Genomic DNA, 23440 nt, shown 5'->3' on the forward strand with positions numbered 1-23440 from the left:
GAGTAATAAACAGAAGGCATAGGGACAATATAGGAGGGAAGAAAGGAAGAGTTACTGAGGGTATCATGAGGGGGGAGGGGGGGTCAAAAGCAGACCGAAATTCAGCCGAGTAGTAGAAAGTAATCACTGGGGGTTTTTTTTAATGAAAAATAGAAGAATCGGAGTCTGTAGTTTGGCCTACCAACTCCACAGCCCTGCTGACCAGCCCAGACGGGGCTCAAGTGAACTGAATTTAGCAGGTCAGATCAGTTCAGCTAAGGTATGCTTGGACTAGTGCATGCAGCCGTTACATGGACCAATTATTCCTGGTCATCTGAAATGGCTGCAGTGAAAACGCATTCTGTTTTTTTCTGCAGTGTTTTTCACAGAAAATCCACAGGGTTTTCCTCTGTAGACTATCTGCTTCTATTATACCTATATAAGACTAGCATTTCCATAGGTATAATTGATATGTTGCAATTTACAAAAACACAAGCATTTTATAAATCACAGCATTTATGTTGCAGATTTTTTCCCTGCAATGTGTGGATGGGATTAGCTATAATCCCATCCACTTTGCAGGTAATGTAAAATGCAGCGTCTTCGCAATTAGGCTGTGGCCTTAAAGGGGCTCTATGAGCAAAATCATGCTAATAGAGCCCCACATATGCGTGAATAGCTTTTAAAAAGGCAATTCAGGCACCGTAAATCTTATATTAACCCCCGGTCCCGTTTTTAAATAAAAGGATAAAAACATATATGCAAAACTTACCTGAACGTGCACCCTGGGCGGGGATAAACAATGCGACGTCAGCTTCGGGCACGCCTGCCTCTTCTGTCTTCTTGGAGTAACGCCCTCTTCTCCGTGTCTTCTTCCGGCATCTTCACGTGAAATCCCGCGCCTGCGTAGTAGCGCTTCCCTCCGAATCGCTACTGCGCAGGCTCAGTCCCCGTAGACGTACGTGACAATACTGCGCATGCGCAGTACAATCGCGAACTGCCATTAAGTGAAATGGAAAGTGAGCCTGCGCAGTAGCGATTCGGAGGGAAACGCTACTACGCAGGCGCGGGATTTCACAAGAAGAAGCTGGAAGAAGACACGGAGAAGAGGGCGTTACTCCAAGAAGACAGAAGAGGCAGGCGTGCCCGAAGATGACGCGGCATCGTGCATCACCGCCCCTGATGCACGTTCGGTAAGATTTGCATATATGTTTTTATACTTTTATTTAAAAATGGGACCGGGGGTTAATATAACATTTACGGTGCCTGAATAGCCTTTTTAAAGGCTATTCACGCATATGTGGGGCTCTATTAGCATGATTTTGCTGATAGAGCCCCTTTTTTCTTTTTTGTAATATTACTAGAAAGAACTGCCCTATCTAAATGACCTGTGACATATAAACCAGATTGTGTATTTTGAAGTTATTTGTTTTATTTTGTACTGTTTCCTAAAAATCACTGAAGGAGTCTGAAGAAGAACCATGAGTTCAATCACCCAATCTTGGATGCCATTACTAACAACTCACTCATTTCATAAAGACTCAATTGTGGTAAAAGTGTACACTATATATACCATGAATTTAGGATTCCTCCACATCTCTAGTCAGATTAACTTTCACCATATTTGTAGGTTTTGATAACCCACAACCTCGAAGCCCTGAGAGAAAAATCTGTGGCTTTGGCACATTGCTGGTGTTGTCGTGTTTTGTTTGAGTGGCCACTTGTTTTGGCAGATACACCTGACTGAAATTGTCCCGTCTCATATGGCTGCCATGTGTTTGCATAGAGTGAGTCACTTTCTTTCGTAAATTTGTCTGTAGAAAAATAAAACAATAAATCAATATACTGATATGTTGTATCACAATTTCTCTGGTTTTCATCCTACTTAACACGTGTTTTCACCTCTATCATGTACAGTTGCATATGTTAGGACTATAAGGAAAATGTTTGTTTTTGTACCGTGTTAGCCAGTGGATAGGAAATATAAAAGCAAAAAACTGGAGTCTTCAGTAGTTGATACCTTTTTTAATGGCTAACTAATAATGATGGTAGATTACAACGTTTTGAAACTCTCGGCTTCTTCTTCAGGTATATCTAAAAACTATTTCTGAAGGATGCATATTTATGTACAAGAGGGACACATAGGAATAGAATTCTAGGAGGGAGAGTAGAAGAAGGTTATTGGTCATCCTATTAATATTATAAATGTGAAAGTTTGTGAGTTTGGATGTTTGTGACTTTGGATGTTCGGATGTTTGTTAGTCAATCACGCAAAACCCGCTCGACCGATTTGGCTGAAATTTTCCTCAAACATAGTTAATACACTGGATTGCGCAATAGGCTACTTTTCGTCACAATAGCGCACATACGTTTGTGCCAGGACCCCCACAAAACCCAAACTCACACCACCATCTCTGCAATCTCACACACTTTGGACCATAGCAAGCCACAAAATTCATATTGCCCTCTGCAGCCTCGCCCCTAACCCCACACAATCACATATACATAGACTTTACCACTTTGCCCCTCACCTTAACGATACTCCAGGAGGCTCACTTTAACGCTCCGGAGCAGCCATGTTTGCCAACCCCCACCGCTCTGACAATCCGCGACACCGCCCACCCATGTCAATACCCCTAGGCGGTCTAATAAATGCAAAAAAAAAAAGTTTAAAAACAGTAAAAAAAAATATATATATATATATATATAAAAAAAAAAAAAAAAGGGATTAAAAATTCAAATCGCCCCCCTTTCCCTGGAACACATATAAAAGTAGTTAAAAACTGTGAAACACATACATGTTAGGTATCCCCGCGTCCAAAATCTCCCGCTCTACAAAGCTATACAAATATTTTTCCTGTTCGGTAAACGCCGTAGCGGGAAAAATGGTCAAAAGTGCCAAACCACCGTTTTTTCACTGTTTTGATTCTGATAAAAATTTGAATAAAAAGTGATCAAAGTAATAACATTTCCCGAAAATGGTAGAACTACAAAGTACACCCGGTTCCTCAAAAAAAGACGCCCTATACATCCCCATTCACGCACGTATAAAAAAGTTACGGCTGTCGGAATATGGCGACTTTTCAAAAAAAAATTTTTTTAACACAGTTTTGGATTTGTTTTCGAGGGGTCAAAATGTAAATAAAACCATATAAATTTGGTATCCCCGGAATCGTAACGAAACACAGAATACAGGGGACAGTTCATTTTGGTTGCACAGTGAACGCCGTAAAACAAAAGCCCGTAAGAAAGTTGCAGAAATGCATTTTTTCTTGAAATCCACCCCATTTTTAATTTTTTCCCTGCTTCCCAGTACATTATATAGAATAAATAATGGTGGCATCATGAAGAAAAATTTGTCCCAGGAAAAATTAAGACCTCATATGGCTCTGGGAGCGGAGAAATAAAAAAGTTATGGGGTTTAGAAAGAGGGGAGTCAAAAACGAAAATCAAAAAATGCCATCGGCGGGAAAGGGTTAACTTCAAATACCTCTGTTCCAAAGTCACTATGTAAAGTTTCTTACAACACCGTATAGCAGCTGAAATATAAAGTAACTGCAACACAAAAGTCTCACGTATTCTCTGAATTATAGCAAAAACAAGATACAAAGTTACATTTTATATCCCATCTCTTATACACACTACGAAAACCTTACCCACGCCTGCATATACCCACTTCTACAATCACCGCAGACGAAGTCGCGGGTACCAGCTAGTTGTAACATAAAAATAAGAACATTGCAAACTGATGAATTGTTTATCAGTTCACAGAGTGTCTTTTATGGCAGTTTCAGTTCTGTGATTTCTGTAGGATGCCATGAAACTATGTTCATGTTGATGCTCACATGGGTTCATGTTCACATGGGTTCATGGCATCCTACAGAAATCACTGAACTGATAAGAACATTGCAAACTGATGAATTGTTTATTTGTATGTAACAATAACTAATAACCTTCTTCCACCCTCTCTCCTAGAATTCTATTCCTATGTGTCCCTCTGTACATAAATATGCATCTTTCAGAAATTGTATTTAGATATACCTGAAGAAGAAGCCAAGAGCTTAGAAACGTTGTAATCTACCATCATTATTAGTTAGCCATTAAAAAAGGTATCAACTACTGAAGACTCCAGTTTTTGTTTTTATGTTAGGACTAAACAGTCAGTGTATATATCAATATATGACAAGAATAGTCAAGTGCTCAGCCTGCACGGTCACAAAGTAAGCACATAAGCTACCCCATTTGGTATATATGACAGATACGTTATAATAACCCCTTCCAGGACAGTAGTTCTATATTCACTACCCGTTAAAAGGGAATCATTGCTAATGAAATGTGAATTCAGGTCCAGAAAAAAAAAACAAAACAAAAAAAAACAACAACACAAGAATGATGCAGGTCTATACTGCTGTTAGGATCTAGTTGCCACAATAGTATACTGTTACAGATAATTTTTTTCTTATACACTGACCATTTCAGAACATTATTTGTTTACATACCAGTTTTATGGCTTTTCTGCGTAGTTCCCATTCATTCCACTCATATGACTTCACAATATTTGTTTCCACAATGTGTGTATCGGTTTGCGTGCTGCTATTACATTTAGTGATCGGTTTCATCAGTAGTCGTTCAGCAGCTTGAGCCTGATAAGTATATGGCATTTACATGGTATTACTAGTGACATGTAATCTGCTCCAAAGTTACTAGACAGCTCTTTAGAGATGTAACTTCTGCAATGGGCTCTATAGACTGTTATCTCTGTTGTTCTAACTGCTCATAATCACCCCTTTACAGCTCTTTTTTTTCCAATATAAATTTTTATTAATTTTCCATTCATAAGACTTAATTCTTATATATTTGATAACTAGGCGACCTGGTGTTAACTTGATTCTTCAATTATTATACAGGTAATCTGTGTTCAGATTTGCCTCTATAAAAATAGATTTTAATGTGCACTAAAGCCGGGTTCATACTGTTTTTTTTTTGGTCAGGATTTTGATGTGGAATCCGCATCAAAATCCGGCTCAAAAAAACCACCTCCCATTGAATTCAATGCGTTTCTTTTTCCGCTGGAGAACTGAACATACTGCGAACTACATCAAAATGGCACTCGGACATGCACAATACCGCTCTGAAGGACGCAGCACTGCGCATGTCTGAGATTTGAACTGCAAGAGTGCGATCTGGGAGGCAGAATATCCGAAGAGGAGGAGGGCAGATGGAGCACAAGCAGTGGTGGGGCATAAACAGAGGTATGACGTGTGTGTGGGGGGGTGCTCGGTGGTCCTGGGGAACGCCCAGGGTGCCCCCTGGTGGTTCATTAGCATAAACAATTATAGCGATTTATAATGAAAATGTAAAGGCAGCAGTAGAATAGCCTTTTTAAAGGCTATTCAGACATATGTTTAGTTAAAAATGAGTTTCCCCAATGAGAGACTCCCTTTAATGGGGTTAAGCCATGTGGCAAAATTGGGAGGCCCTTTTCCCAGCTGCACATTCAGTCTGACCATTGTCAGGCTGAATGTGTGCATGATTGGTAGTGGAAAGCGCTCACATTCACTTCAATGGAACTTGGCTGTCTCCGGCACTCGCAGTGAAATGAATGGGAGTGCCACCCACTACCAGTCACACCTCCATTAGCCTGGCTGCCAATAGGTGGAAGGCACAGTGGGAGGGAAAGAACCCCCTAATTCTAGGATTCGATGAGGGTCTCAGCAATCAGGTATTTATCCTCTGTGCTATGGATAGGGAATAAATACTTTTCGTGTATGACCCATTTAATTATTAATCTAGTGGAAATCTAACTGCTTGGCTACAGTTCATAGAGATATGCCCTATCTGTGGCAATATTGACATAATCCATTATAATATGATACTGGTATGTGTACATTATGAGATAAAAATGACTTTGCAGTTGTGATCAAAGTTTCTTTTTTTAATGAAAATAAAATATTACTTGCATCAGAAACAAGTGACATTGACTTCTTCTTCACTTGACACAGTATAAACTCCACTTACCTGAGAATAAGGTGTAATGGATGAAAACTGTTGGTGTAGCTCCAATAACTGGATCAGCTCTGCACACTGTTTAGCTTTTTCTCCAATTAAGTTGATGTAGTGATCTGGATCCTGAGCAAACTTATAAGCCGCTTCTTTGGAGCTGAACAGGTAATATCTATCTCTGTGCTTTAGAATACCAATGCCTGGGTTCCCTGATATAGATATAACAGAATGAAGCAGCTTATCACCAAATCTGTACAATTCATCATAACTGGCACATTGCGGATATTTTTATTTGTTTAACTAATGAAAATATTGTGTTGCTATGCAAATCATACTGGTTTACAAGGAACGCAAAGTAAATGATAGAAGATGTGCTGAGCCAAAATCCCATAATGAAGGAATGAAATACCCGCTGAACGTCAATGAATAAACACAATAACACTATTGTTACGTTCACACATAATATTGTGCTATAATATAGTGGCAGGAATGATATGCAAAATGAAAATGCATTTAGAAAAATCTTCTACTAAGAAGACATCATGTTCAGTACAGACTGTGCTTTTTAAATCTCCATTTAATTTGCCCCAATTGTTTGCACTGAAGATGTTAATGAAAAACTGTGGTAATTCCTGGCAAAGACAAGCTGCAAAAATGTACTGAAAAGCATGTGGTTTTTGGCTATATTATGTTAGTAAGGTTTTATAAATGGTCACTAACTTTTCATACAACTTAGTCTCATCTAATAGATCATGTGATTTTGCACCAACATGTAATGCACTTCAATTAAAAATTTTGCAGCTCTTTTCCTGAAAAACCTCTCTAAGGCCCCATATAGCAGGCCGCAGCAAAAAAACGCGTAGAGGGAAAAACTGCAGTGGAGACGCATTGACATTTATTTTGCAGCGCTTTTCACAGAAAGTCCGCAGAGGTTTCCTTTATACCTATGGAAACTCCAGTGGTTTTCCTATAGGTATAATTGACATGCTGTGATTTCAAAACCGTTATTGTGCGTATTTTTCCCTATTGTGTGGATGGGATTTGCTAGAATCCCATCCATTTTGCAGTGACTGGAAACTGCCGCGTTTTTTTCTGAAGAGTTTCCACCACTAAGGGCACTGACCTAAGGCTGAAGCCACACGTGGCATAAACTCCGCGGTTTGGCAGTGGTGAAAACCATATGGCAAAAAAAACTATATTTTAACAGTCCTGCGAAGTAAAGGGTATTATAGAATATCAAATCAAATCAAACAAGCTTTATTGGCATGTCCGAATAGATATTTGGCATTACTAAAGCTAGTAAAGAGTGTGTGTGTGTGTGTGTGTGTGTGTGTGTGTGTGTGTGTGTGTGTGTGTGTGTGGGATTCGGGTGGGTATGGGGGGGTGGGGTGGGGCGGGTGGTTTGGGGTATAACAGTCAGTGGCTGATGCTGGATGATAAGTCCATTTCAGATTCTTTAGTCTACGTTTATACCATCTATTAGACATCAGTCTTTTGGACCAGGATTATACATCAAAAAGTTCAAAGCTCACTTGACACTTTTAAGCCACCACATTTTAGAGCTAATGAGTAACAACATACATTTGATATGTGGGTGTATTACTCTATACTGTCCCTCAGTTACATTTCATGGGTTGCTCTACTCATACATATATAATACCTGGTAAGAGAAGTCCATCTCTTGTAGCAATTGTAAACCCACAAAATCCATGGTATTGAATAGGGAGTCTATCATAATTAGCAGTAGTTTCTGGGAAATACCACTCCTGAGTACGGAAATCCATGGGATCTACACGAATTCCTAAATTGAAGAAAAACATCAAAATCCTGAGTATTTTTAGAAGCAAGAGAGTCTTCAATATTACACAATAACCAATATTATTCACTCACTGACAAAAAGATAACACACAGAAGGAGTTTTTGGAAAGGAATGACATTTTCTATGTGTGATAATAATTATGATATATGTGATTACAATTTTAGATAGAAAAGATACGTTTATTTGGGAAAACTGTACAATTGAAAGGGGCTGCTAGTAACCTGTTGGCCCCCCTAGCCTAGATACAAGATGAGAGCCACAACAGTCTTCAGATTCTGTAGTCTCATAGTATATAGACTTGGCAGTCATTGAATCTCATTGATGCTCACAAGTAACCACACTTCAGATTTCTGCTTCACCAAGTAATACATCACCAACAAATCCTCTAAAGCAGTGGTCCCCAACCTTTTTTCCACCAGGGACCGGTTCAGCAAGACAATTCTTCTATGGCCCGGTGGGGGCAGGGAAGGGGTGTGGTTGGGGGCAAGGTTAAGCATGGGGGTGATCACTGCGCAGACCAGAAGACGCTCCCCGGTGGACACTTTGCAAACTCATTCAAATGAATAGGTTTAAAAAGGGACTGCCAGTTTCCGTCTCTTGTCCAGTTTCTCGGGCAGAAGACGGAAACCTGAAAGCGTAGACTGGGTGCAGATATGAACCTGCCCTCATGCCACTGGGTCCATACTTTTATCCTCAGTTGTGAATAAAATGTATGGTTATGTACATTACAGCTTAGTAACTCCATGTGCCTCATAGTAATAGCAGTTAATCCCATCATGATCCTCACATTAACCCCTGTGTGCTTTACATAAGGGTTACTGATATGTGAGACATATGGAGGTAATAATTATCTTCATCATTGAGGTCCTTTATTAGTTCCTGCATATGTCTCACATATTAGTAACCATTATGTGAAGCACACAGGGGTTAATGTGAGGGACATCATGGGGTTAATTGCTATTAATGTGAAGCACAGAGAGTTACTAAAACTAGTTTAATAACCCCAAATTCCTGACATTAATAAAAGTAGCCCCCCCCCTCCCCTGTAGGTACCTGGTGGTTTTTCTTTTTCACTTTGCTCTATGGAGCTCTTCTCCTCCTCCTGGGGGAGACTTTGCAGGATGCAGACAGCAGGAGCTGAGCTGTAGCAACAGCAAGGCTTCACACGGCCCTGCACCCATTGCTGAGCTGGAGACTGGAGGAGGCGGGGCTATAACCTCTCATACAGCAGCTCACAGAGCCTTCCCTGGAGTCTGCTTGCATGGTCGCTGTGCAGCTCAGCGGCCGCTTCACAGTGAGTGCCCCCCCCCCCCCCCAACGCCTTCCCTGCGGACCGGAGCAACATGCCCCACGGCCCGGTACTGGTCCGCGGACCGGCGGTTGGGGACCCCTGCTCTAAAGTTACCTGTAGTTTCTTTAATCCTTTCTTCATCAGATTTCACAGTTAGATCACTAAGAAGTGACTGGATGACATGTGCAGGAAAGAGCTCCTCGTGGAGTCCCAGAAACGGCTGGAGATTTGCTATCATATTACTAAGGACACTTAACAATACAATTTCATCTTGGAAGCTGTTCCACAGCTTAGACAGTGCAATAAAAAGTGGCTGAAAGAGAAGAATGAACCTGTTTTCTATCCACTGCATTACAGTCTGTATAGCATGAGTTAATTTTTAATTACAAGGATACAGACTACTTATGCTACAGTAGATTCACACTAGCATTCTGGTTTCCAAAAAATGGAAACCCTATCTCCATAAAAAAATTGTTAGACTATAGACATAGTTAAAGACTATAATGGGGTTAAGCAGGTTTCCAACAAAATTAAGGGAGAGAACAGTCCAGCTTGCAGGGTGTTTTGTTCTGCATATTTTAAACAGAATGGGGGACAGAGTACCCAAACACTCACACAACGCTAGTGTGACCGTTGCCTTACCCAAATATACTGGAAACAGCAAATATTTATCATAAGGTTTAAGGCCCCACATTGCGGAAACGTAGAAGAAAAATGCTGCGTTTTATAGTACTAGCAAAGTGAATGAGATGCTGGCTAATCCCATCCATACACTGCGGGAATAAAAATGCTGCAGAGAAGCTGCATTTTTCCAAAAACACATATATTTTTGAAAAACGCAGCATGTCAATTTTATCTGTGAAATGCTCATGTTTTCCCTATAGATTTAATAAAAGGAGAAAAACCACAGCGAAAAACGCATCAAAAACATATACACAAGCTGTGTTTTGATGCATTTCCACTGCATTTTATTTCTGCTACATCCCACAATGTGGGTCTCAGGATGAATTCACACTGAGTTTTTTGCTGAGGATTTTGGAGAGGAAAAAATCCGCTTGAGGCGTTTTTAGTTTTCTTTCCTCCAGCACAGTGTATGGACCTTGAATAAACTGGTAGCAGTTTTTCAGCCTCCCAGTGACTCCGGTTGCTTTTTTCAGGTAGAATACGCCTGAAGAAAGGTCATGTCGCTTCGTTTTTCCACTAGCGGAAAAAAACGCTAGCAGATTACATAGGACGCTTACAATACTGTGTAAGTGGCCATTTTCTTGTGGCCGGCGGGCATGCACAGTTGGCTTTGCCCTAGGCCCGAGGCCTAGAAGTTTGAAGCAAACCCCTGGAAGAAGACACGGCTAAGAGGACGTTCCTGAAGAAGATGGAGGCGGCGCTGGAGAGTTCTCTTGCAGCACTGGGGGGCGCCCCCAGTGCTGTTTGAGTGCTGGGGCCCACCCCCAGTGCTGTGAGAGAGCTCATTTGCATACTGGCAGAAAACAAGATTTTAACCGAATGGAGGGTTGGAGAAGACATCTAAAGGTAGGAGAAGAATAGCCTTTCTTAAGGCTATTCCGTCGTGTCAACTAGGAAAAAAAAATGGTTTTAATGGTAGAATCCCTTTAAGCTAAATGCTTCTCAAAATATATATAGATACTTATTTTATCATACAATAAAAATAAAATTACACACTGGCACTGTACATGGAAAATGGCCTCCACTTACATAGACCTGTGCGGTGGGGACTGCAGCCTTCAACTGAACTGTGGATTTTAATTGTTCCATCTGTGCTCCGTACTGTTCGTCCATCATTTCCAGTTGTTGTGCACATGTGAGGACATCTGACTAGAAAATAATCATTTAGATGTAAATATGTGCTCTATCGGATTACACTACAAACAATGGCATTCTTATTTTTTAATGGACAACCACATCAACTCGTGATTAGATTTATAACAATTTTCTGTAAATCGCAGAAATGAATCACTAAAAAGTAAACCAAAGCTATACAAAAATGTCTCCAGGGGAGGAGGGTACCATGGACTTTTGTTGATGATATTATCCCCCTACCATTATCAAGCTGAGAGAATGTTTGCTGTTTAATCCCTTCGATGCTGGCCACAGCATCTAAGGGGGCGTTCACACGATGTAACGCGGCGTTGATTCTGACACAATAACTCGTGTCAGAATCAGCACTGCAAAACAGAATCCCATTGACTTCAATGGGTTCAGTTTAGTGCGTGTAACGCGTTGAAATCAATGGGAGGCTTTTTAACCCATTGATTTCAATGTGTTACACGTGCTAAATGGAACCCATTGAAGTCAATGGGATTCCGTTTTGCAGCGCTGATGCTGACACGAGTTTACATGTCAGAATCAACGCCGCGTTACATATCATGTGAAAGCCCCCTTAATGAAAAAAAAACCCACAAAAAACCCACAACTGGTTTCGCCACATCTGTATCAACCGCTAAAATTTAATGAGTGTATTATTTATTTTAAATGATAAAGGCCAAAAATTTTAATTTCTGAATCTCTGTTCATCTGACCTCTCAATGCAAGAATGCAGATAAGACAAAATTATACTGGTTTAAGACTAAAATGCGTTAGCTTAGGGTTAAAATAAACATAAGGAACCAGTTTTGTGTCAGCAATATTTATTGGAGCTATAAATTCAAAAACTGTAATAAAAAAGTGCGAATTTGCTGGAGGGTTTTTACAATTTTAGGCTATGGCTCCCATGTAGCAGGCCACGGAAAAAAAGTGCTGCAGGAAAAACTGGTGCGGCAACGCGTCACGGTTTTTCCGGCAGTGCTTTTCACAGAAAGTTCACAGAGTTTCCTCTGCAGACTTTCATCTTCTATCATAACCATAGGGAAACCGCTGCCGTTTAACTGACATGCTGCAATTTCCAAAACTGCAATAGTTTTGAAAATCTCAGCATGTTCACTGCACGTTTTTTTCTGCAATGTTTGCGGTGACTATAAACCACTGTGTTTTTTTTCCCCTCAGCATCTACTGCGCATGCATGGATTACTAATGTTTTTTTAGAAAGTAGGAGGGGGAGGGAGGGTGTTTAGACTAGTGTAGGAATTTCAAGTTATCCTGGACAACCTCTTTAAGCTAGGTTCACACCAGCGCTCGGGACTCTGTTCCCCAAAAATGGAAACCCAGTCTGCTTAAAAAGCAGAAAAGAACCCATAGGGTATATCCCCGATCGGAGACTGTGCAGTGGTGTGAATCCAGTCTTAGAAACTTGCTTCTGATGTTGCATGAAAGTACAGATTGTCAAGGCTGTAGTTATAACTGTACTACTTCCAGAGATATTACTGGATGAAAATACAATTAAGAAAGTTATATGCAACTGACCCACAGCATATATACAAATGTCATTTTTAATGTACTGTGAATTTTGTAAAAGACAAAACCCATAAGACAATAGCAGAAATTGTACTTTTTCCATATATATTTTTTTTTTTACACAATTGTATTTTTCAGATTTTTTTCCCTCTTCCCAGTAAAACGGCTGGAATATTAAATGGTGCCATTGTGAAGTATATTTCATCCAACAACAAAGAAGCCCTCATACAATGTGTGAATAGGAAAGTTATCTTTTTTGGAAGGTGAAGAGTGAAAAACAAAATTGCAAAAACAAAGTGGCTGTGGTGGAAAGGTGTAAGAATCACAGGCAGAATTACCATGAAATGTAACAACTCTCTTACCGCACATTTGGTCCAACTAGTAAAATTTCACTTTCTTACCAAAATAATATTTAAAAGAGCCTCATGTTGCCTTGCATTGAAAAGTGATTCTTTCAACTGGGTGAGGTTGAGCAGATTGACTTTCTGTTTGCCATCCATGTCTTCTATGAGAGCAGTGTATTTATATATCATATCCCGAGTAGACTGCAGTTCTGAATCAATATGTCTTGTGGTGGCTGGTATGGCCTCTTTAAGAATAGTTGGCACTGCCAAGATAATATCATTTTTGTGTCAAACAGATGTGCAAAAGCAATGCGACTTTAGTAAAGAACAACACTTCATCCTCATTAAGGCTAAGGACTCACATGGAGGGTTGCTGCATTAAAAAAAAAAAAAAAAAAAAAAAATCGGTGTGGGACAAACCACAGCGACAACACACTGCGTTTTTTTTCTGGATCGCTTTTCACAGAAAGTCTATAGAGGTTTCCTCTGCAGATTTTCTGCTTCCATTTTACCTATTAGGAAACAGTGGGCATTTCCATAGATGCAATTGACATACTGTGGTTTTGGAAATCTCAGCGTGTCCACAGTGTGTATTTTTTTCGCAAGGTGTGGATGGGACTTGCCAAACTTTGGCGTTTATGCCCCATGGGACCCCAACCTAAAGAAGATATTCAATTTTTTATTTATTTATTTTTTTAAACTGTAATTTTTAGGGTTAGTTCACAAGGGGTCCATGGAGCGGATTTTGTCAGGGGATTTTGCCTCAAAATCTGCCTCCATGCAATGGAGCCCTATGTGAACTGCTAGCGTTCGATTTTCTGCTAGCAGTTTTTTGCTGCTAGCAGAAAAAAGAAGCGACATGAACTTTCTTCAGGCGGATTCTGCCTGAGGAAAGCAATAGAAGTGAATGGGAGGCGAAAAAAAGTGTCACTTTTTTTGCAAAATAACGCGTTGTGTTTTTGGCGTTTTTTTTTTTTTTTTTTACAAAAACGCGAACGAAAACGTGACGCGTTTTTTACGGTCCATTCACTTTTAGTCTGTGATTGAATGTGAATCTGCACTACCAATCACTAGGATGCACTCAGGCTTTTTTTCATATGCATGTATTACCCTACTGGTGTGTCGGTTAGACTGGGTGTGAATAGACGCCAGTGTGTTGTTCCTGCAGTTCAATGGCTGCATAAGCAAATACTCTTATTTAGCTCCCACACCTCCAGCCTCAAAGATAGTGAACACTCAGCGCTAGATAATGCTAAGTGGATAATCTTCTGTCAGATAGAGTCGGAATTACAACAGACTGCCTAAAAAAACTCTATGACCATTCACTTGGGGAGGGGAAAACCGCCTGGCGTTTTCTGAAGCGGTTTTTTACTAAAAACTGCTCCAGAAAACGCTCAAAAAACGCCTAATTAGGAAGAGGTTTTTTTTCCAGACCAAAATAAGCCAGGCGGTTTTTACGTGTGAATTAGCCCTTATTGAGATTTTTCAAATAAACAGTAAACAAACAATCCAGGATAAAGACCAGAACCACCAAAACCAGGAGATATTTAATCATTTTATAATCCATGGGAGTCCAAACCTACCCCACCACCCTTATCCTGGGAAAAAAGGGACACAGCGATATTTTTGTTTTTCTTGCCATTTGGCTCTATTGAAATGAATGTGGCCAGTTGCAGTTCCCTGCACAGCAGAGTGGCTAAAAGCACAGCTATGCAAGTAAGTACCTGCAGATGTGAACATAGCCTAAAAAGGACTATAATGAAAAGCAGGAGAAACAATGGCAGTTCAGTAACTCTCACAAGTGATTTACCAGGCCACCCCCAAGCATGAGAATATGGGAAGATAAACACAAGTACTTACAGTCATCTATACCCTCTCCACCTTTTCCGCAGTCTTTGTTGAACAATCGGATCCCAGTTACAATCATGGTGAGCTCTTTCAGCTGTCGCTCCTTGTCTTTTTTGACAAGGGATAGAAAGGTACCAAGTTCCGTGTGTGGGAAGACACTTTGAAGGGCAGCTAGCAAAACACATAGAAACTAGTAACACTTTATGTTCTGTGATCAAATCATCTAATGTTTTCATCAGGCTAGAAGCTCTATGGCTGCTTCACTACTAAAATTTAGGAGGAACTGGACAAGAAACGAGTGCCTGATCACTTGGGATCTGGCTGCCGGGACCCAGTGATCAGGAGGTCGGGCAACCAAAAGTCCCCCTAAAGCCTTCTTGTGAAGGCACATGCGTAACCGTCTCTCCATTCACTTTTATGGGGCTGCAGGTGCTGCTGGAGATTACAGTCTTGGTAACCCCATAGAAGTGAATGGAGCACCATTCATGCAAGCAAACTGAATGTCAGCTTTCCGCTTATTTTATTGATCACTGTACTGTGACTATAACATACTGTGCACCTGTGTGCTTATCACATGACCATGGACTGTAAATCACATGACCATGGACTGATTTTTATCCTCTAAAAGTAAATAGAATGAATGACAACAAACAGAGATCTAGAAAATTATGATACATAAAGTATATTGGAAAATGATATAATTGTTCATGATACAAACAATAAAATGTATTTACTGAAACTACACAACCCCTTTAAAATGAACATAACTGTACAGATTTTTTCCCATTTTGTTTCTGTATTCACACCTTTAATAGTTATGCTTTATAGAACAAATGATTCTGGAAAACCTGGAAGTAGAGAACATTTCTGAAATAGCAATAAGTTTAGTAATATTTCAGAGGAAGAATCTTTTGGCAGATTAAAAACCATGCACTTTAATGTACATCTGATATCTAAATCTAATAATGTATGTTTTTGTGTCTTTGGCCTATAAGGGGTCTCTCCCCCTCCCCCCCCCCCCCAGGTTTTCATATAAAGAGACCTCGTGCATCCGTTTTCTGTCGCTCCCTATACCAAGAGGGAGGGATTGCTAATTATAGAATCTCACAGACAAGAAGGGAAGTCCTTATTGGGAGTTGTCCTAATTGCGTTAGCAACAAATTTTTTTTTAATGTAGATTGTGAGCCCCATACAGGGATCACAATGTACTTTTTTTTTCCCCTATCAGTATGTCTTTGTAGAAAGGGAGGAAATCCACTCAAACACAGGGAGAACATACAAACTCCTTGCAGATGTTGTTCCTGGCGGGACTCAAACCCAGGATCCCAGTGCTGCAAGGCTGCAGTGCTAACCACTGAGCCACCGTGTTGCCCCTTGTCAGCAACAATTTCTCACATATATCTGTTAACGTCTCTCCATCTTGCGTCACCAAGATGGAATTCACCAGAAAGTTCAGAATGAAAGTCAGTTTGGCATTACAGCAAAGGAGAAAAAGAGCCAAATAAGTGGGAAGAGAGGCATTTTTCTCTGATAAACATATATTACAAAGTTTCTTATATTCACTTGTGCTATTGATTTATGCAAAGTTTGTTGAAAAGTTAGTAACCATTTTATTTTTGTGGTTTCCTTTCATGGCTCATTACAATTATCAATTCTTGCTTTGCTGACCTGTAGCTTCTCTGACAACCTTGATATCGGTAGGAGACCCAAGACCAGATCTCAGTAGGACATAGCTGACAATCTTCCGATAAAGGCTCTCCAATTCTTCACCTGTGCGTGCACGACTGTCAGTGATCTCCCTGCTCACTGGGGCCAGTCTTGACTCTAGGACATGATGATGTTCATCAAGAAATTCACCTGCAAAGGAAGTGACCACAGTCACAGGGAATCTAAAATGAACTAAACCGATCTGTATTTGGATCTTCTGCAAGGGGCCTTACAGACAGATGTCAGAATCTGGGGCAGGGCGAACAACGATTTCACAATTCTGATGAAAATAAGAATGATAGTTCTTTAAAAAGGCAAATTGAATGAATTAAATGAATTACACAATATCACGTCATACACATTGTAGTGTGCATCATAAAAAAAACAGTTTGCAACATAAATATCTCACCGCTGAAGTGCAGGTTCATATACAGTGCATCGTACACGCTTTAGATATAGAAGAGTAGAAGCAAACCTCTTCTCAGACACTATCATATATTATATTAAATGAAATGTAATGCATTCGTTGATAAGTCTCATTGAATAAATAATTTAAAATTTTTACTGATGCCAGAACAAAAAAGTATATATATACAGGACAGGACAACAAACAAACACTGTGACAGTCTGCCTTAATTGTGTATTTAAAATTGTATGTTTGTCTTTGTTGGTTATCCATTGTCTACACTTGATAAAGGGGACTACTGCCCCAAAAGGCGTTGTGCGATTGGATTACAATAAAAGTTACTTGCTGACATTGTGAATCCTTTCTTACTGGTATGGTCTGCTAGTGGCCTGCTGCTTTCTCTGGCTCACCTGTAACGTCCGAAATACCCTATATGACTCCCTGTTACTGATTGGACCCATTAGATATTTGCCTACATGCATATCTGTTGTTGTGACTTTATCACAACAATCCAAGGTGAGGGTACACTCATTAATTATTTAATTATTTGGGGGTTTTATGCATTGTCCCGTATTGCACTATGAGGTACTGTAAGGCAACAGTGCTAACCACTGAGTTAGCACTGTTGCCTTAGGGGGCGTTCACACTACCGTTGGTGTCCGACTGCAGTGTCCGTTGCTATTGTCCGTTCAAGATTTTAGCAATGGACACTAGCTGTGTCCATTACAATTTCCATTCATTTCAATGGGATTTCATCTGTTGTCAGTTTGTGTCCGTTTGTGTCCTTAAGGGTCCGTTAACAACCATGTCCATTTTTTCAAGCGGACAGAGAAATCACACATGCAGGATTTTTTTGTCCGTTTGAAAAAAACGGACAGAAAGTGTCCGTTTTTTTTTGTTTTTTTTTTAACATTGAGGTCTATGGGCAACGGACATATAACGGACAGTAACTGATGGCCATCAGTTACAGTCCGTTATTTTCTGTCCGTTTATTTTCTGCACATGCTCAGAAAGCATAAACAGCAAAAAAGAAAAAACAGACAGTATAAAAAAAAAACGGACACTAACTGATGCTAACTGATACTAATGTGTCCGTTTTTTTTTAACTGATCCATTAAATGGATCAGTTAAAAAAACGGACACATTAACATCAGTTAGCATCAGTTGGTGTCCGTTAATGTCCGTTATGATAGGTGTCCGTTTTTTTCTTTTAAACGGACACCTTCATAACGGACACCAACGGTAGTGTGAACGCCAACAGTTAACCGTGCTACTCCCCCCCCCCTTCACACACACAGTGCTTTGCAGATTTGTGCACTCATGCTTTACCCAAATCAACACCAAAGACTCCTACAATGGCTACCTAAGCTTAAGACTTGGGCCGTGGAGCAATGGACAGTCAGAAGTCATTTTTACTTTAAGTGATGTTTCAATAATTCCCAAATTATTCTTTAAGTCAATACATGTTATTGTTACTATCAAAGCTGATCACTTTACCTCTGGTTGTATAATTCATGTCAAAATACACTTGCATCTTTATTGTTTCCAGAGAGGGGCTCTTTGTGTCAAGTAGTCTATCCACGCAAAGCTTAAAATAAACAATACACGTATCATTTTCAGAATAATAACATATGTAGCTTCTACATAAAGAAAGGGGTGTTCTTTCAATAGATTTGTTTCTTGCTCAGATTTAGGAATAGTTTCAATCAGAAGGGAAAAAATACATCTTACTGGTTGATGCTTATATCCTCATCATCTCCTGTAGGGAACCCCAACATTACTTGCTGGACGATTTAAAGAGGAACTTTCACCACCTCTACCTATTTTGTATCCTTAACTAGGCTCTGAATAACAATAACAAAAAGAAAAATAGGAAGGGCACTCACCCACACAGAGGCTCATCTTCATAAAATAATTTCCTTTATTAGGGTATCACATCTTTAAAAGCAATTCTTGTAGGGAGGGAAGTACAGCAATCAATGGCAAGAAAGGAAAAAATGGAAATGGAAGTTCTTTTATGAAGATGAGCCTCTGTGTGGGTGAGCTAGCAGTCCCGATACCGTAGCTCTTTACAGTCAGAAGGGCGTTCCTGACAGTCTGTCAGGTACGTCCTCCTTCACATCAACGCCTATCGCGCTGTACAGTGTGAGCGGGGAGGAACGCCTTCTCCCCTCCTGATAATACTCGTCTATGGATGAGCACTGTGAGCAGAGGGAGGGGACGTTCCTCCCCACTCACACAGTGCAGTGCTATAGGCGCTGCTTTGAAGAAGGACGTACCTAACAGACTGTCAGGAACGCCCTTCTGACTGTAAAGAGCTATGGTACCGGGACCGATAGCTCTTTACCCGGGGCACAGATCAGGACAGCAGACAGTGCGCTGAATTCAGCGCACTGTTGGCTTTCCAGCAGTATATAAAACTGCATGTGCCCTGGACCATGAAAGGTCCTCTTTAAGGAGGACACATAAAACTTACAAAATATCAATAACATTACTATAATGATACTACTAGGATTACGCCATCTACTACTTTATGGGTGCATTCAAACGACCGTCTGCAACTTATGTCAGGAGAGGGACTCCTGTCCTGTACTATAGCTGGTAAATCCAGCCAACACACACACAGAGCTTCACAGCTGAAATTCGGTCATGTAAATTCACACTAACAATTTATTTTTACATTTTTAAATTCTTGAACCATTTATGTTATGCAAGTATGAAAATGTTAAGCTGGATTCATACACAAAGTGCAATGAATGAGGCTACGACTGAAAACATGGCTCTGTGACAGTGCAGATAGGTTAAAAGTTAGCTTGTTACCTTAATAAGCTTCTGTACATCATCCTTTGTTAGAGTTCGATCCACATTAAATCCATTTCTGGGGTCTAAAACAATAGCTTTCACCTGGAACGTAAAGTACAATTAAAAACACAAAAAAATGTTTTGAGTTCAAATAATTGTATTTCATTGTTTTTGGGGGTAACAGAAGACCCCCAAACTAGTCTATTGAACCCTAAAATAACATCTGTGTTAGGTTTTGCTTTTCAAGAGATGGCCTGCCAAAGAGAATAGACTTACCTAGGAAGAGTGGGTGAGCATGTGCCAAATGTTGCTCATCTTGCGATGGATACAATAGATTCTGTCAGGAAAATGATATAGTGGTGATCTAACTGAACAGTCAGATCCAAGCACAGCCATCAATCTCTGAAGGTCTACATGAAAGGTCTATGCATATGTCTTACACAAACAAGTGCACTAGGTAGTGAAAGTTGTAAGCAATGTTTATCTAAATGAGACTAGATGGGGTCTGCAGCTGAAAATGCAAACTTCAAAAGGTATTGAAATCCATGGAAGAGCACACACACAACAATAATTGACATGCTGTGATAAAATCCCATCCACTACACTTAGCAGAAGCTAATACACTGCAGAATCACCTCATAGGTGCCCAGACTAATAAATGGAACAGAGGGACCAAGCAGGAGAACAGAACTTCTACAGAAAATGGGTCTTTCTCTTCAGGACCCCCTCCATGTTAATTATACCAGCAGAAATTCCGGCATTTTCCCTACAGGTCTAATAAGGAAAGAAATTCTGCAGAGGAAAAACTCAGCAAAAACACAATTAAAAATGCTGCATGAAAAAGCATGACGCGTTTCCACTGCATTTTTTTTTTTCTGTGTTTCGTTACGTGGGACCTTACCCTAAATGAGCCTCATTAGAATGACATGCATAGGCCTATATATTTTTCCACTTTGAACACCAGGGGGTGCTACAATGAACAGTTAATTGTAATATTTCCAAGAAGCTACTTTATTCTGAACCCTATGCCCAAGTTTTTTTTCCCGACAACTGCTTTGATAAAGCAACCTGTTTTTTTTCAGCCAGCCCCTGGGAAAGCCAACAGTGCTCTGAATTCAGTGCACTGTCAGCTTTCTAGCAGTGTATAAAACCGCATTTGCCTAAGGACATGAAAGGTTCTCTTTAAAGAGGACCTTTCATCAGATTGGGCACAGGCAGTTCCATATACTGATGGAAAGCCGACAGTGCGCTGAATTCAGAGCATTATCGGCTTTCCCGATCTGTGCCCCGGGTAAAGCGCTAACGGTCCCGGTACCATAGCTCTTTACAGTCAGAAGGGCGTTCTTGACAGTCAGTCAGGAACGTCCTTCTCCACAGCAGCGCCTATCGCACTGTACAGTGTGAGCGGGGAGGAACGCCCCCTCCCTCTGCTCACAGTGCTTGTGCATAGACGAGTATTATCAGCAGAGGGCGTTCCTCCCCGCTCACACAGGACAGCGCGATAGGCGCTGCTGGGAAGAAGGACGTTCCTGACAGACTGTCAAGAACGCCCTTCTGACTGTAAAGCGCTACGGTACCGGGACCGATAGCTCTTAACCCGGGGCACAGATCGGGAAAGCCGACAGTGTGCTGAATTCAGCGTACTATCAGCTTTCCAGCAGTATATAGAACTTCCTCTGCCCAATCTGATGAAAGGTCCTCTTTAAGTGAATGAAGCTGCCCTGCACTAACTTCTGTATGACCATTACCTAGAACACAGCTGTCTGCTTCCTGCTCCATCCTTTGTGCATTGTCTGCTAAGAACAGATTATGGATAAGGATGGCGGGTGTCAGACACTTATCGATGCGATCAGGGCCGCTTTAATCATAGGGTCAACGGTGCACTTGAACCGGGCCCTACTGTATCGGGGCTCTGTTGGGACAGCAGGACAGCCCCAACTTCATTTTATCAGCGTCCTTAGGATGTTGACGAGTTGCATACACTGACGAAACAAGGAGCCGTTCACTCCCTGCTTCACCATTCACCTCCAGGAGCTGCAGGTGAGTCTGCAGCTCCCCAAAGACTCTGGACCAGAAATATCAGGGGTACAAGGAGAGGTGAGTATTAGTGTGGTGTGGTTTGTGTGTGTGTGAGGAAAGGGGCATTTAACTATGGGGGCAACTGCAGGGGGATTTTAATCCTTTCCTGCCATCCGGCCAGGTTGGCACTTTAGTTGCAGAGCACATACTGTATGTACTACGTCCTTGCTACTAATGCCCCCCTCAGGGCTATGAACATGATCTTGGATCAATTTTAAAGATGAGAATCATCATGATAGCACTAACAGATCCAGAGCAATTCACTGGTGAAAACAATGTTTGGCAATGAGATCCTCCAAGGTCATTTTCATAGCCCTGAGATATGGGGCTCCAAAATGTCCTCCACCTCCTGCGAAAAGCAGCATCTTAGAGCTGCGCGAAGGAGAAAGATGGGGGAAGGATCAGATGGAACTGGATCCTCCCCTCCTCTGTCGTCTTCCTCCTGCGTCACCTCCGACACCTGCACAGTTGGCTCTGCCAGTGAGACACTAGTAGAGCCGACTGCACATGCCGGCCGGTGGCCATTTTTGGGAGGCCGCTCTTGCTCTTGTAATTCAATGCAGGAACGGCCTCCCAAAAATCGCACTCGGCTCTGCTGGTGTCTCACTGGCAGAGCCAACTGTGCAGGTGTCGGAGGTGACGCAGGAGGAAGACGACAGAGAAGGGGAGGATCCAGCCGAAGATAGAGGTGTCGCAGGATCGTGTTCTCGAGCAGCAGTGGGGACGCCCCCATCGCATTTTCAGCGCTGGGGCCCACCCCCACTGCTGTGAGAGAACTAATTTGCATACCGGTAAAAACTGGTATTTCTAAGGAATGGCGCGGCGCAGACCATGTCTAAAGGTAAGAAACGAATAGTCTTTCTAAAGGCTATTCCGACGTCTTATCAACAAAAAAAGAGGTTTTAATGGTAGAATCCCTTTAAATTAACCTGTAATATTTGAGATCGATCATCAATATCTTTAGCCCTGAAAACCTCTTTAGGGTATGTTCACACGGTGGAATTCTGCGCGGCTAGCCATGACGAGATGCTGGTGCAGTGCACCGTCATCCAGTCACGCCATTCCACTCCGGTTTAGGCCTGAGGAATGGGTCTAATCGGGAGGGAGCCTCGTGCCACAACTGAGTCAGCCGCAGCAAGAAAGGGTAGCTTGCTTCTTTTTTCCGGCTACTAGCTAGCGGAAAAAAGAAGCGAGCACCTCCCATTGAAGTCAATAGGAGCCATATTTTGAGGCAGATTCCGCATCAAAATCTTCTCCAAAAAAACTCAGTGTGAACATACTCTAATTGATCTATGCCTTATGTGGTAAAATATTCCTCGGTTTCACTTTTGACAAAATAACTGTTCCCCCAAACTTATGGTTTTCATCCCCAAAACATCGGGACTACAACTCCCAGCAGCATGCCACAACAGACTTAGGCTTGTGGTTCCACAATGACTATGACAGCGGGACTATAATACTTCAGACAACTTACCACAAATGCTATCATGGTCTCCGATACTGTGTGGCCCTTCGCGGCACATTCTTGGGCGATTTCCCTTATGATATTTTTGATGACGCTCTCGGCTTGTGTATGAGACATACTAGAAGCAATGGCTGCCTATGAAAGAAGTGAGAGTAGCCGGCGTGTGGGAAATGTATATACTACTGCCGGTAATGGAGCGCGCAGTAGCAGTAGCGCTGTACCTACAGCTTGTATACACGTTGTCATAGAGACCGTACGTACAGCACGCTGGGCGGGGCATCCGAGGACGTGAGCAGGTGCCCGACAGTGTGAGGAGCTTGTACCGCCCTCTGTCGGGAGCCCCATTGTT

General features: G+C 41.3%; 1 protein-coding gene across 1 annotated transcript; it reads right to left on the reverse strand.

Moving 5' to 3' along the window:
* Nucleotides 1-1558: 1558 nt before the first annotated feature.
* Nucleotides 1559-23208, reverse strand: CFAP206 (cilia and flagella associated protein 206). Its single transcript, XM_075268252.1, has 12 exons — nucleotides 23101-23208; nucleotides 19566-19649; nucleotides 18243-18333; nucleotides 16301-16489; nucleotides 14645-14803; nucleotides 12842-13047; nucleotides 10806-10925; nucleotides 9207-9405; nucleotides 7643-7783; nucleotides 5998-6191; nucleotides 4479-4622; nucleotides 1559-1793 (listed from the first exon to the last, which is right to left on the reverse strand). Exons 1-12 carry the CDS (start codon nucleotides 23206-23208, stop codon nucleotides 1560-1562), a joined length of 1869 nt encoding a protein of 622 aa, XP_075124353.1. The 3' UTR covers nucleotide 1559.
* Between the last annotated feature and the right edge of the window lie 232 nt (nucleotides 23209-23440).

This window comes from Leptodactylus fuscus, chromosome 3, assembly GCF_031893055.1.
Source record: "Leptodactylus fuscus isolate aLepFus1 chromosome 3, aLepFus1.hap2, whole genome shotgun sequence".
NCBI classification, from domain to species: domain Eukaryota; kingdom Metazoa; phylum Chordata; class Amphibia; order Anura; family Leptodactylidae; genus Leptodactylus; species Leptodactylus fuscus.